General features: G+C 29.0%; 1 protein-coding gene across 1 annotated transcript in view; it reads right to left on the bottom strand.

The window, feature by feature from the left end:
- Positions 1-9,874: 9,874 nt before the first annotated feature.
- LOC132922591 (uncharacterized) overlaps positions 9,875-13,901 on the bottom strand; it is a 40,760-nt gene continuing 36,733 nt past the window's right edge. Inside the window, exons 35-37 of the mRNA XM_060986171.1 lie at positions 10,948-11,115; positions 10,445-10,601; positions 9,875-10,228 (exon numbers count right to left, since the gene is read on the bottom strand). Of these exons, the coding sequence (XP_060842154.1) occupies positions 10,050-10,228; positions 10,445-10,601; positions 10,948-11,115 (504 nt within the window). The 3' untranslated portion in view covers positions 9,875-10,049. The remainder of the gene's footprint in view (positions 10,229-10,444; positions 10,602-10,947; positions 11,116-13,901) is intronic.

Below are 13,901 nucleotides of genomic sequence, written 5' to 3'. Positions count from 1 at the left end.
ATCATCAGTTAAATGTTATGTGATATCTCTAAAGGAATTGTTTTCAACTAAGCTTTTATTAGCTTTACACTGTAATATATAAATACAAAGATTTTATAAACAAATTATATGTACATCAGTAAACTTATAGTAATTAATTATTAAAATTATTATATTATATTTTAGAATACGTTATTTACTTATATATTATATGTAAATATTATAGATTGGATATAGTTTACAGTTACATTGAAATACATTTTGGTTAATAGCTATTAAAATATAACATTTCTAAAAAGTATAAAATCAATTTTTATTATCATTTGAGTACAATATTTATACGGTTAGTGTTTGGGTTAAATCCAATAGATAAGACTTGATTATGATATCGTCGCTACGCGATCGCGGTATCGTATTGTACGTTCAGTTCGTTGATTTCCACCGATCGTTAAGGTGCAGTGAAACAGGCTGACACTCGCCGCTAAAATATTGTCAATTAATACAATAAACACATATATTTTAATATTAAATTTACATTCAGCGTAATAAGCTTATTATACAGTCCACAAATATCTAACATTAAATGGTCCTAACGAACCGGATGTAAAATAATAATTAAAATAAAATTGTGTTAACGCGGGTGAAGTGCATTCAGTAAAGAAGAGGAGCTCAAATTCAAGGACTGCAGCAGGAAAGCAGTAAAATATAAGGTAAGTGAACATCACCTATACATAAGGTAGTGCGCACAAGAGGAAGCTTGGTCATAATTATAGGATTTTATAATATAGTCAATAACGTGGAAATACTATATTAAAACTATAAAGGTAAAATACTAAGCACGAGAAGTAAAATATTTATAGAATATTTGGAAAGTAACGAAACAATATAAATTTCGATCCAAAGTTCAAATAGCGGTGAACAGACAGATAACAAGTGTGAAAAATGCCTACAGCTCAATAAGGTCAAATAAATGACGGAGAGGGAGCAACAAATGCAATACAAAATGAATTAGCGCAGTGGAAATTAAGAAGAGGACAGATAAAGAGCCAATTAACAAATTTTCAGGCATTCTAATCCGACGAGAACAGTAAAAATAAAACGCAATTGAGATTATGAAAGGAAAAAATAGAAAAATTGTGGGAAGAATTTGATAATATACAAAATCATATAGAGGCTAAAGACATAAGAGGATCAAGTGAATTATAGAGATACGTTTGTAGATATGTATTTCGATCTTATCGCAAAAGCTGAGGATAAGTTAGCGCCTATAAACGATAGAATTAAAGAAGCGGATAAAAATTGTATAGTAAGGGAGTCAAACAATTTAGCGCAAAAATCAAACTACATAAAATTAAAACCTATAGAAATACCGATATTCAATGGGTCGTTTGAAGATTGGTCGGCATTTCAAGATATATTTAGATCACTAGTGCACGAAAATGAGGGATTAACAAAAGTACAACAATTTCATTATTTAAAAATGTCGGTATCAGGGGAGGCATCAAAAATAATTAAAAATTTAGAAACAACCGAGATTAATTACGAGTTGGCGTGGAAAATAATAACAGATAGGTATAACAAAAACGGTTATTGATTCTGTCGCATACAAAATGTATTTATGAGTTACCATATATACGTGACGAATCAGCAGAAAAATTAAGGCAATTCACAAATACATTAAACCAGCATAGACAGGCCCTGCAAGCATTAGATCACGATCCTGATCTATGGGGTGCACTACTGCTACACGTGATAACGTCGAAACTCGATTCAAATACGGTACGCCAATGGGAAACATTAAATGCACAAAATGAATTACCTACTATTTATAAAATGATTAGTTTTTTACACGAGCGTTGTCAAATTCTGGAGGCGGTGGAAAGTTCAAAAGAAAAATTTTAAAAGACAAAACCAATTCCTCGTAAGGTACACAGTTATACCACTAGAGGTGAGTCGTCAACGGGTATGAAGTGCTATATGTGACAAGAACCACATCCAATTTATAGATGCCCAAAATTTATAAAAATGAATGTGGAGAATCGCATAAAAAAAATAAGTGAACTTAAAATATGTAAAAATTGTTTCCGAACAAATCACACAGTGGACCAGTGCAAAGCGCGAAAATGCAATCAATGCGACAGATCGCGTAATTCGCTGTTGCATAGGAATAATACAAAAAATGGGTAAAAACATACAAATAAATAAAGGAGATAACTCATCAGATAACAAACCGATCGATATGATAGAAGGCAATGATGAAGAAACGGAACAAAGTTCAATAGCAAATGCGATGTCTTTTACGTCGGTATATACAGAGCGAGCAAAAAATAATAAACAGGTTTTATTAGCAACAGCAATCATACAAATATTAGGTAAGGACGGTATATGGTACACATACCGTGCGTTACTACATAGTGGATCCCAAAGTAATTTCATCACCGAGGAGACAATGAAAAAATTAAATTTACCACGAAAAAGGGTAAACTTACCTATTACTGGTGTGGCAGAAAGCAAACATAATGCGGAATACAAACTTAGCATAATAATACGATCACGGATAAATTCATTCCAACTAATTAGACAAGCATTAGTATTATCAAAAATAACTGGTTGTTTACCAACAAATACATGCAATGCACTAAAATCAGCTGTACCCGAAAATATCACATTAGCAGATCCGCATTTCTTTCAACGCGGAAAAATAGATATACTTATAGGAGCGGACACATATTGGGAGATTATGGGTAATAATATTTTCAAAGTTAATCCGTCTGGCCTACACCTACAAGAAACAAAGTGGGGCTGGATAGTGGCGGGAGGAAATGCACAGGACGCGGAGATTGCATTAAACAGTTGTATGTTTACATGTACGGAACACGATATTAGCTTATCGGAGAAAATTGAAATGTTTTGAAAAGTAGAGGAATGTATATCAAAAGAAAATTGGTCAAATGAAGAAAAACTTTGTGTTGAACACTTTACAAAAAATACAAGACGGGATGAGACAGGAAAATTTATTGTTAAGTTACCATTAAAAGATAATGCAGTGCAGTTAGGCAAATCGTATGATATCGCTATGCGCCGATTTTTGTCATTAGTACGGCGATTAGCAAAATTCCCGGAAATATATAATCAATATAGAGATTTCGTGCAGGTGTATTGTGAACTTGGTCATATGGAAGAGGTAATCGACAATGAAATAAATAATGATAGACGCGATTGTGTGTATATCCCCCACTCATACGTGGTAAATGAAGATAGCCGTACAACAAAACTACGTGTGGTATTCGATGCGTCAAGTAAAACAGATGCAGGTTTATCACTTAATGACGTATTAATGAAGGGTCCAGTCATACAAGAAGACCTAATTAAAATTATCGCACGTTTTAGAACGCATAAATATGCATTTTCAAGCGATATTACAAAAATGTACCGTCAAATTTGGATAGATAAATCACATCGTAATTATCAACGAATATTGTGGCGGCCTAACAAAGATGAAGAAATTACAATATATCGTCTGTATACTGTCGCACATGGCACAGTATCGGCGAGTTTTCAAGCCATACAATGTTTATCAGTGTTAGCAGAAGAAACCAACAATAAATTAATATCGAATATAATTAAATACGATTTTTGCGTGGATGATTGTTTAACAGGAGGTTTCAAGATATTAAAAACTATAGAATTACGTAATGATTTAATTTCCACATTAGGCAAAGGAGGATTTACTATGGCCAAATGGACAGCAAACAACGACGAGTTAATTAAAAATATTCCCAATGTCAACTCAAATGAATTCACATCGTTAGATTTAGGTGAAGATGTTGTAAAAACGGTCGGGTTATTCTGGGAACCACACAGTGATCACTTATCGTATAGAATAAAATTATCCAAAACTGAAGCATGTACAAAACGTCAAATATTGTCGCACATCGCTAGTCTTTTTGACCCATTAGATCTTGTGGGGCCAATCATTATTGTCGCGAAAATAATCATGCAATCATTGTGGTTAGAGAAAGTTGATTGGTATGAACATTTATCAGAGTAAATCCGTACGAAGTGGAAACATTTTTGGTACGAATTAAAAAGTATCAATACAATTAAAATACCCAGGTGGGTAAATACCGGTAATTGTACGCGCATAGAAATACACGGGTTTTCGGACGCGTCATCGTACGCATACGGCGCATGTTTATATGTTCGTAGTATATCAGCCGAGCAAGAGGTAGCCGTGCGATTAATATGTGCGAAATCGCGGGTAGCTCCTCTCAAAACCACGTCAATCATCCGTTTGGAATTATGCGCTGCTGTTTTATCAGCACGATTAGCAAAAAATATTATTTCTATTTTGCGAATACACATTACGCAACAATATTGGTGGTCAGATTCGCAGGTAGTATTAGCATGGATTGCGGCGGAATCTTCAAGATGGAAAACATACGTAGCAAATCGCGTAAGTGAAATCCACGAAGTAACGCAGCAATATAAGTGGAATTACGTAAAATCGAACGAAAACCCGGCAGACATATTATCACGTGGATGCACTTATGACAATTGAACTTAAAAATAATTATCTGTGGTGGAATGGACCAGCGTGGCTCCAAAATTATAATGTCAAATTCAATAAATTACCGGATAATAATAACCAAGATATATCAACGGAAGTGTGTGCGGAAGAAAAGATACAATTAGTGACAACAATAGCAATAACGGACACGCACGAATTATATATATATTTAATCTATACTCATCATGAAAAAAATTGATACGCGTCGTGGCATATATATTACGTTTTCTAAACAATGCATTATGTAAAATAAAAATAAAACAAAAAGACATGGATTATTAGGCGTGATGGAAATTCAATCGGCTAATATGACTTTAATAAAAGTAGTTCAACAATATGCGTTTACGAAAGAATTACGTATTTTAAATAATATAAATAGTGGAGCTAAAACTGGCGTATCAATGAAAGGTCATTTACTCGCGCTAAACCCGTTTATCGATAAGGACGGAGTGTTGCGGGTCGGCGGCCGATTGCTAAATGCGTCCGATATTTCGTATGAACAGAAACAAATTATATTAAATTATATTACCGCACATCGAACCTTTTTCGTCATTATTTTTTCGACACGAGCATGAAAGACTAATGCATGCAGGTGCACAGACGATGCTGAGTACTATACAATCACAATATTGGCCAATAAAAGGTAGAATCATAGCTAAAAAGGTAATAATATAATATAACTGCATAAAATGTTTTAAATTAAACCCGGCAATTGTAAAACCAATAATGGGTAATCTGCCCAAACACAGAGTAGAACGACCTAGTAGGTGTTTCGAGACATGTGGGGTAGATTATGCGGGTCCGTTATATATAAAATCTAGCCACAGAAGAAATGCAGCAATCAGTAAAGCATATATATGTATTTTTATTTGTTTTAGCACTAAGGCTATACATATTGAATTAGTATATGATTTAACTGCTGATGGTTTCATTGCGGCATTAAAGCGATTTATTTCACGCCGAGGAATATGCCAACACATTTATACCGACAATGCTACAAATTTCGTAGGAGCAAATAAACAACTCGAAGAGTTAAAAAATGTATGGGACTCCAAGGAACATAAGGAAAATGTTCAATCATTTCTGAACGGAAATTCTATAACGTGGCATTTTATTCCACCACGGGCACCGCATTTCGGGGGCTTGTGGGAGGCTGCAGTGAAGTCAGTAAAACAGCATTTAAATAGGACAGTTGCAAATATTAATTTAACATACGACGAAATGTATACTGTATTAGTACAAATTGAAGTGTGTATAGACTCGCGTCCCCTCATACCTTTATCGAATGATCCAAACGACCTAGCTGTATTAACCCATGCGCATTTCCTAATAGGTAGTTCACTCGTATCTTTACCTCAATCCGATCAATCTCATAAAAAAGAAAATTACTTATCGCGATGGGAAAGAGTTCAAAAATTTACCCAGGGAATGTGGAAAAGATGGAGCGGGGAATATCTGAATCAACTTCAGGTCAGAGCTAAGTGGCATCAACCAGCCAAGACTGATATTAGGGTTGGAACAATGGTGACAAATGTGCCACCTCTCCAGTGGAACATGGGACGAGTTACGGCATTATACATCCAGGGCAGGACGGTGTGACAAGAGTTGTGGAGGTAAATACGCGTGGCGGTATAAAGAAAAGAGCAGTTAGATTGGTGTGTCCATTACCAGGACAAACCCAATAGGAAAATTAAATTATGTAAAAAAAAAAAATATTTTTTATTATTTATATTGGCGGTGTCATGCTAAAATTATTTATTCTGTATACTATTATTTTTTATACTATTATTATTTTTATATTATTATTTATGTATAATGTTAATAGATTTTATCATATCATTATTTTGAAACTGTAGTTCAATAGGGGTGTATGTTTGGGATAAATCCAATAGATAAGACTTGATTATGATATCGTCGCTACGCGATCGCGGTATCGTATTGTACGTTCAGTTCGTTGATTTCCACCGATCGTTAAGGTGCAGTGAAACAGGCTGACACTCGCCGCTAAAATATTGTCAATTAATACAATAAACACATATCATTTAATATTAATAAGTTTATTATACAGTCCACAAATATCTAACAGTTAGAAAAAAGGGCTTAAATATTAGCTTTAACAATATTCTGTAAAAAGCCATTGGATTATTTTTATAATTTTTTTTTTTAGAAATCAAAAACAAAATATTGGAACTAATTAAACTTAACTTCTAAAATGAAAAGTTTAAACATATATCATATACGTCTGGGATAAAAATAAAATATAAAATATAAAAACTATACCACACTGTCCAAACTATTAAAATCATTTATAATACGATTAGTATATATAGGTTGATGTAATTTCATCAACATTTTAACTTCGAAAATCTATAAAAATAAAATTTTTACTTCAATGTGAATCCGTAAGAAAAAACATTAAATTAAGTTTTTAAACCTATATAGATTTAAACATGACTTATTCGGGATATATTGTATTTAATGTTCAATAAATTTTACCAGGTGAAAAACTTTTAATCCTTTAGAAAAATAAAAATATCATATTTCAATTGTCCATAAACAGCTCAGTAAAAATATTATATAAAATTTATTATACATTGTGTAGAAAATATCCGTAAAAACATTAAGTACATTACCTAACTGTTAAGAGAAGTGTTCGTTATATGTATACAGATGTTAGTTAAGTCAGGTTTCGCTGTATCAAAATAATGCCATAATAACATGATTTTATTTTTGTATTATTGTATAATTGTTAACAATGATATTAGTTACCAAAAACTAAATATGAATACATTAACCAGGAAATAATCACTCTATTTGTCAATGATCAGCTATAAATTAAGTAAATATAATTATAAATATTAACCATAAATGGCAATGCAATAGTTATATCAAATTAACGACGATTAATGCTAAATAATATTTTACCATACGTTAAAAACCATTTAAGTATACTAAAATATGCTTTTATATGATATTATAATAAGCACTGATAAACAGAACTTATTAACTTTGGATATTAGTTACCAAAAATATGAATATATTAACCAGGAATCAAGCACTTTATTCTTAGCCAATGCTCAGCTATAAATTAAGCAAATATAATTATTATAAATATCAACCTTAAATGGCGATGCAATATTTATATCAAATTAACGACATTGAATACTAAAATAGTACTTTACCATAACTTAAATAAACATTTAAGTAAAATATGCTTTTATATGATATTATAATAACCACTGAAAAACAGAACATGAGAATCAATTAATTTTGAACTTTATAAGATAATCATATGAAGTTGATAATACCAACATAGATTACAACACTAAACACTGAAATTCGGGTCTTTTATATTATTATTTCATGATATACTGGTATGTAAAAATTGTTGATTTGTATATATCTTACCAGCTATGAATACATGTTTACATGATCAATCGAAGGACAAACTACATAGATATATGGCAATGAAAATGAACGTGAGTGAGTATAGACTTGTTCTAAAATTGATTGTAGACTACTACATTAAATTCCGCTTATATTTTTTTATGTATCTATATACATTAATACGCATATGACTGATTTTTCGCACTATTTAAATGCAAATAAAGAAACAGCAGTTTCTAGTTAATTTATTAACACGTTATAGTATAGAAGTAGAACAAACTATGAATCACATTTTGGCAATGATTTTCTAAGAAATTAGTTGAATCAGAGCTTATAGGAATTCGTCGATTTTACTAAAATTTCGATGGAATGGTTTAACGAATTTGGCTGAAACTTCTAAAATTAAATTCTAGGTTTGTTTTTAATACACATTGCAATAATGTAAAAAATACATTAGTAGAGTTGTTGTAATTCATCTTGTTATTATTATTTAATTTTTATGATTTAAAATTATCAATAAACTATTTTTCTTCAACAAATGGTTGTTTGTTAGTAGGTAGTTCATCTATTTTCAGATTTTTTTCGCAATTTAACCTAAACTAAGCACTACCTAAATTTCAATAACAATAATATTGCATGTTATATTGACTTATAGTAATAAAGGAAGACGTATAAACAGATATTTATGGTTATATTACACGGCGTAACAGATAGACTATATTATAGCTAGATGACAGTGTTGAGTTAATAATATATAAATATTCTTACTGATATCATTAGTTAAGTAAACTACAAATATATTTTTCGATTATTTTATATATTTTTTCAATATACGATGAACACATTAAACACTTCGTCAATATATTGTGTATAAATTATTAATTTATTTACGAAATTTACTATGGTAATTACTTATTTGTTTTTATTTAAGTTTCTATACTAAACTTACGCGTTACACGTCCTGCAAAAGAGGTAAACAATATGTTGACTAAGTGTTTAACTTTACAATTGATCTTATTCATTTTCGTCATAGGTATCAATATAACAAAATTACATCTTACTAAATTTTCCATATTATATTATCACGTCTCGACTTGATCATAACCTACTAAATGTATAATGTCATTACATGTATTTTTTTAACTTAGCTTTTTTTTCTACACGAAGTTATACTGAACTGTTTTTAGTGCCATAAAAGCTGTTTTTATATGTTCATTTGACTGTTTAACTTGAAGATGCATTTTGATCATTTGTATATATTATTATAATTATTATGTTTAGTTATAATTAATACACTGACCATAATATGGCAAACGTCGTAGGTCGATAGTCGTCGTCACTTGTCGTAAGTTGTAGTCACCCCCACCGCAGTAATGATAATAGGGGGATGGAGAAGCGGTGGATCCAGGGACATGTTACATTTTACGATAATTTTTTAAAAGTACAAGAGCATTTTTGGCTAAAACGTTTAGCCATCTAACCAATCTGCTTACGAGTTCCTACGGTTCCCATCTACACAACATTTCTGATCGATTGATATCTTATACGGCTTTATATGTTCAATCGTTTTCTCTGTAAATAAAGCCGACAGATAACCGTCCGAAATTGATATCAATAATAACAGCTTGTAATTCAGCATTCTAAATAGATTATTTGTTTACAACTCTGTATTGAAAAAAATGTTTAGTATTCTGATTTCAATTATAATATTATACTATTGTTATTTATTATAGAAATGAAAATTTGTATGCCGTAATATATGAATATAATAAACTCACTATTTAACTTATTCAGATATGTATTTCTAAATAACTTTTTTCAAGCTTTATTGAATACATATTCTGAATAAGGATTCTGAAAATAAAAAATATTGTTAAAAAAACGTACATAAACTTTTGTTTAATCATCAATAAAAAATGTAATTAAGTTTTATTTAAACAAATAAATGTGCAAAGATGTACTGTCAAAAATTGTAACACAAAAGTAATAATCTATTCATAAATATAAATATAAATAATAATAATATAAAAATAATAAAAATAATAATATATAATAATATAATATAAATATTTCAATATTGATCAGGATTACAATGAAAATAAATTATTTGATATTAATCATTATTTGTATACAGCATACGAAGCCATTGAATGTGAAACTTAATATCTGTAAAAACCGATATTGAATTGTTTGCATATGGATCGTTGACACTCATTACTCCAGTTAAATAATAAGAATTAGAATGTAAAAACGTTAAGCCTGCACCACTGTCACCTTTACGAGCCCCTTGATCTGAAATTAAAAAAAAATTTATTTAAACCACAAAAATATAGATATAGAAAATCATTCTAAAAATAATTAAAGGAGAATTGCAACTGCCATCAATTTTAGCTCAAAAAACCCTTGATAAAATTAATGTTAATTATTTAAGATGTCAAATTTTGATTCTAAAAAAAATTTAAAATCAAAAAAATGATTTCAAATAATAGTATTTAAATATTGTATTACCTAATGCAGACCCGGCACAAAACTTATCAATAGTCACAAACGATTCAAATCCATTTTTATACATGCTTCGACAAGAATTATGGTCGATGTACGGTAAACTGGCTTCTAATAAAATGGGACTTGACACGTCTTTTTCTGTTTTACCCCAACCAAAAATCTGTGAAAGTATAAAATAGTTTTATAATCTTTATATAAAATTACTCACGTTTAATATACACATGTTAATGTTGGTAATAACTAATAAGTATAATTAGTCAATTAAAATCTGATTAATTAAAGTTTTATTATTTTGTTAATCAAACCAATATATATTAAAATAAAAACAATGTTAAATTTTATAATTTTACAGTTTAAATTATAAGATATTTTTTTTTTTTGTATAATACATGGAAATTCATACAGCCACTTACCTAATATTAACCTATCATACATCAGTAATGATAATATTATAGTATCTGTAATTTAAATAATAACTTCGATTTATACTTTATTATCAAACAAACCTTTCCTTGATCTCCATTTGATACATTATATCTACTATTCCAATCAACGCAAACTGGTGTAACACCTACACTAATAGAAACTTTGTTTTTTAACATGATAACAGCTATATCTTCAGCATGATTTCCGTAAGATCCATAATAACCTTCTTTTATATAAATTGTTTTCACCTATAAAATGGTTTTATTTATAATATATATTATTATTAGTTTTTAAGACACTACTTTTAAATTAATAACAAACATCAATCATTTGGGTAAATTCATTGTCAATTACTGAGTAATCTCTATCATATTTTCCAACAGCAATTTTATATAGACCATCGTTAATTGATAATCGTTTAGACAGCATATCTTTTTGCCAAAAACAATGAGCCGCTAAAAATGTTATTTATTTTAACAATGATCTATCTTTTTGAGGTCTTAAATATAATGCTTATTTTTTACCAGAAACAATTATATTTGAACTAATTAATGATCCTCCGCATATCATGTCATACGTGAAACTCTCTTTATTTAATTGATAAATTCCAGCATTCCAAGGAGCTGATCCAATATTAGCTTTCATACCATTATTGATCAATACATTGCTATTTGAATATACTCTACCACAATCTAAAATTTTAAATGAATACAAATATTGATGACAATATGTAATAAATATTATCACCTATATAATAAACTTAATAGAAAATAAAACAATTTAAATAATTTAGTAAGATAAGTATAAATGAATGACTTGTAATATAATAATTATATTTACATGGAATGCATTTATATAGCTGATCACTCCACGTTCCATTGGACTGACAATGTAATTCAATTGGAGTCTCTTCTTGTCCATTTGGTAGTGAATGTGTAAACTTACATGCTGGTATAGCTATTGTATCGGGTACAGATGGATTTGAACAATCAGATATTTTACCATATAGAGTACATTTAATATTTAAACTATCTGATAATAAAGGTGGACATATTTCTATAACATAAACATACAATATTCAAGCATAGGTCTAATGATAATTGAAAAGATAAGTGATCATTTCAATACAAAACTTACTGAAACATAATTTTTCAATAATCGATGTCCATTGTCCATTTTCCTTACAAAGCCTCAAACTAATCGGGGAAGCCTTATAATACCCAATTTCACAATTCTCCATTACAATACGATGAGGGTTAATTAATGTCCCGTGAGATAAAGTTTTATTTGAACCTTCATAAGAATATATAATACCTTCCGAAGTTGGTAAAACACATGCATTTGTCGTAACCTGGAATAATTATATTTATAAAACATTTAATTGAAAATTAAAAAATTTTTCCAAACCTGATTGACTTGAAGGAAAACTTGACACTTAAAAATACATGTCAATTTGATAATTAAAAATTAAAATTAACACCTATCAAGAAACAAATATACGGTCTTCATCATATAAAATAGTCTGTGATATCATTAAACATTTATTTAAATTATTAAGTAGAATAATAATAAATGTTATTATTGTGAAAAAAATAATAGTCAGTTATAAAAAATACGCAATTAAACATTTATTAACGTAAAAAATCTATTTAAACGTAATAAATGATAGTAAAATTTAACACTTAGGTATTATCTATATTGTATTATGTCATAGTAAGTTTAATTTAAATTAACTATTGTTAAAAATGAATTGTTATAAATCCTTTCACAAAAGTAAAAGCCAGGTTTAAATAAATTACAAATAGAATAGATGATTTTAATATAATTACCAGCATATTGTCCATTCCATAAGAACTATGTTTATTATACATTTCACGAAGCCAATTAATGTGGGTGCTAACATTAGTAAAAACTGCAATTGAATTATTTGTATATGGATCCTTAAGACTCACTATTCCGGTTAAATAATAAAAATCAGAATGCAAAAACATCAAGCCTGCACCACTGTCACCTTCGCGAACTCCTTGTCCTAAAATTAAAGAAACGTTATTCTAACGTCAACTTTTTCCGCCGTGGAATAAATTTTATTATTGTGTTTGAATTATTTATTATATTATATCATTTTTTCGAACTGCATAATAGAACAGCTGATTATCACACACACACACATACACCATAAAAATTATCGTTATTTTTATATCCCCGTAAACTTATTAATGTCATGTGACTTTTATAATAATAATAATATTGTATTTTTGTTAGCGGCAGTGTGTATAATATTCTTAATCATTCTTGACTGTATGCCTACCAAATAACACATATATAGTAAAATGACAGATGATGCACACACCGGTCTGTTCAGATTGTTGTTAAGTTTATATTTAAATTATAATAATAAATAATTTGAATAATAAATTGTTTTACATTTAATCAAATAATTAAAATAATCTTGAAAACTTTAGATTTAAAGATTTAAAAGTTAAGGTTTAATAAGTAATATTATTTAATAAAAATGTATAGGTACATATAATTGCATATTGTATTTATTGATAAACAATTGAAATATTGATTTCCAATATTAAAAATTAAATATTTTATTACCTGATGTAGATCCGGCACAAAATTTATCAAAAGTCACAAACTTTTGGAATTCATTGGTGTACATACATCGACAAGAATTATAATCAATGTACGGTAAAGTTGCTTCTAATAAAATTGGACTTGGTATGTCATTTTCTGTATATCCCCAACCAACAATCTGTGAAAATATAAATTAGTCTAATAATAAATAAAATTATTCTCTTTTTTAATGTAACTATATAAATGTTGGTAACACATAATTAATGTAATTAGTTAATTAAAATCCGACTGATAAAAGTATTATTATTTTGAACATGAAACAAATATGAAATAAGAATAATATTTAATGATTTTTAATTTAAGTTATGAGATTTTTTATTATTATTATTGTTCTATTTCATACTATACTATAGAAGAGTATCTTACAATAGTTGCCTATATTATATAATTAGAC

The sequence above is a fragment of the Rhopalosiphum padi genome, chromosome 2 (genome assembly GCF_020882245.1).
Source record: "Rhopalosiphum padi isolate XX-2018 chromosome 2, ASM2088224v1, whole genome shotgun sequence".
Classification (NCBI taxonomy): Eukaryota; Metazoa; Arthropoda; class Insecta; order Hemiptera; family Aphididae; genus Rhopalosiphum; species Rhopalosiphum padi.
This window is presented reverse-complemented; position numbering and strand designations above follow the sequence as displayed.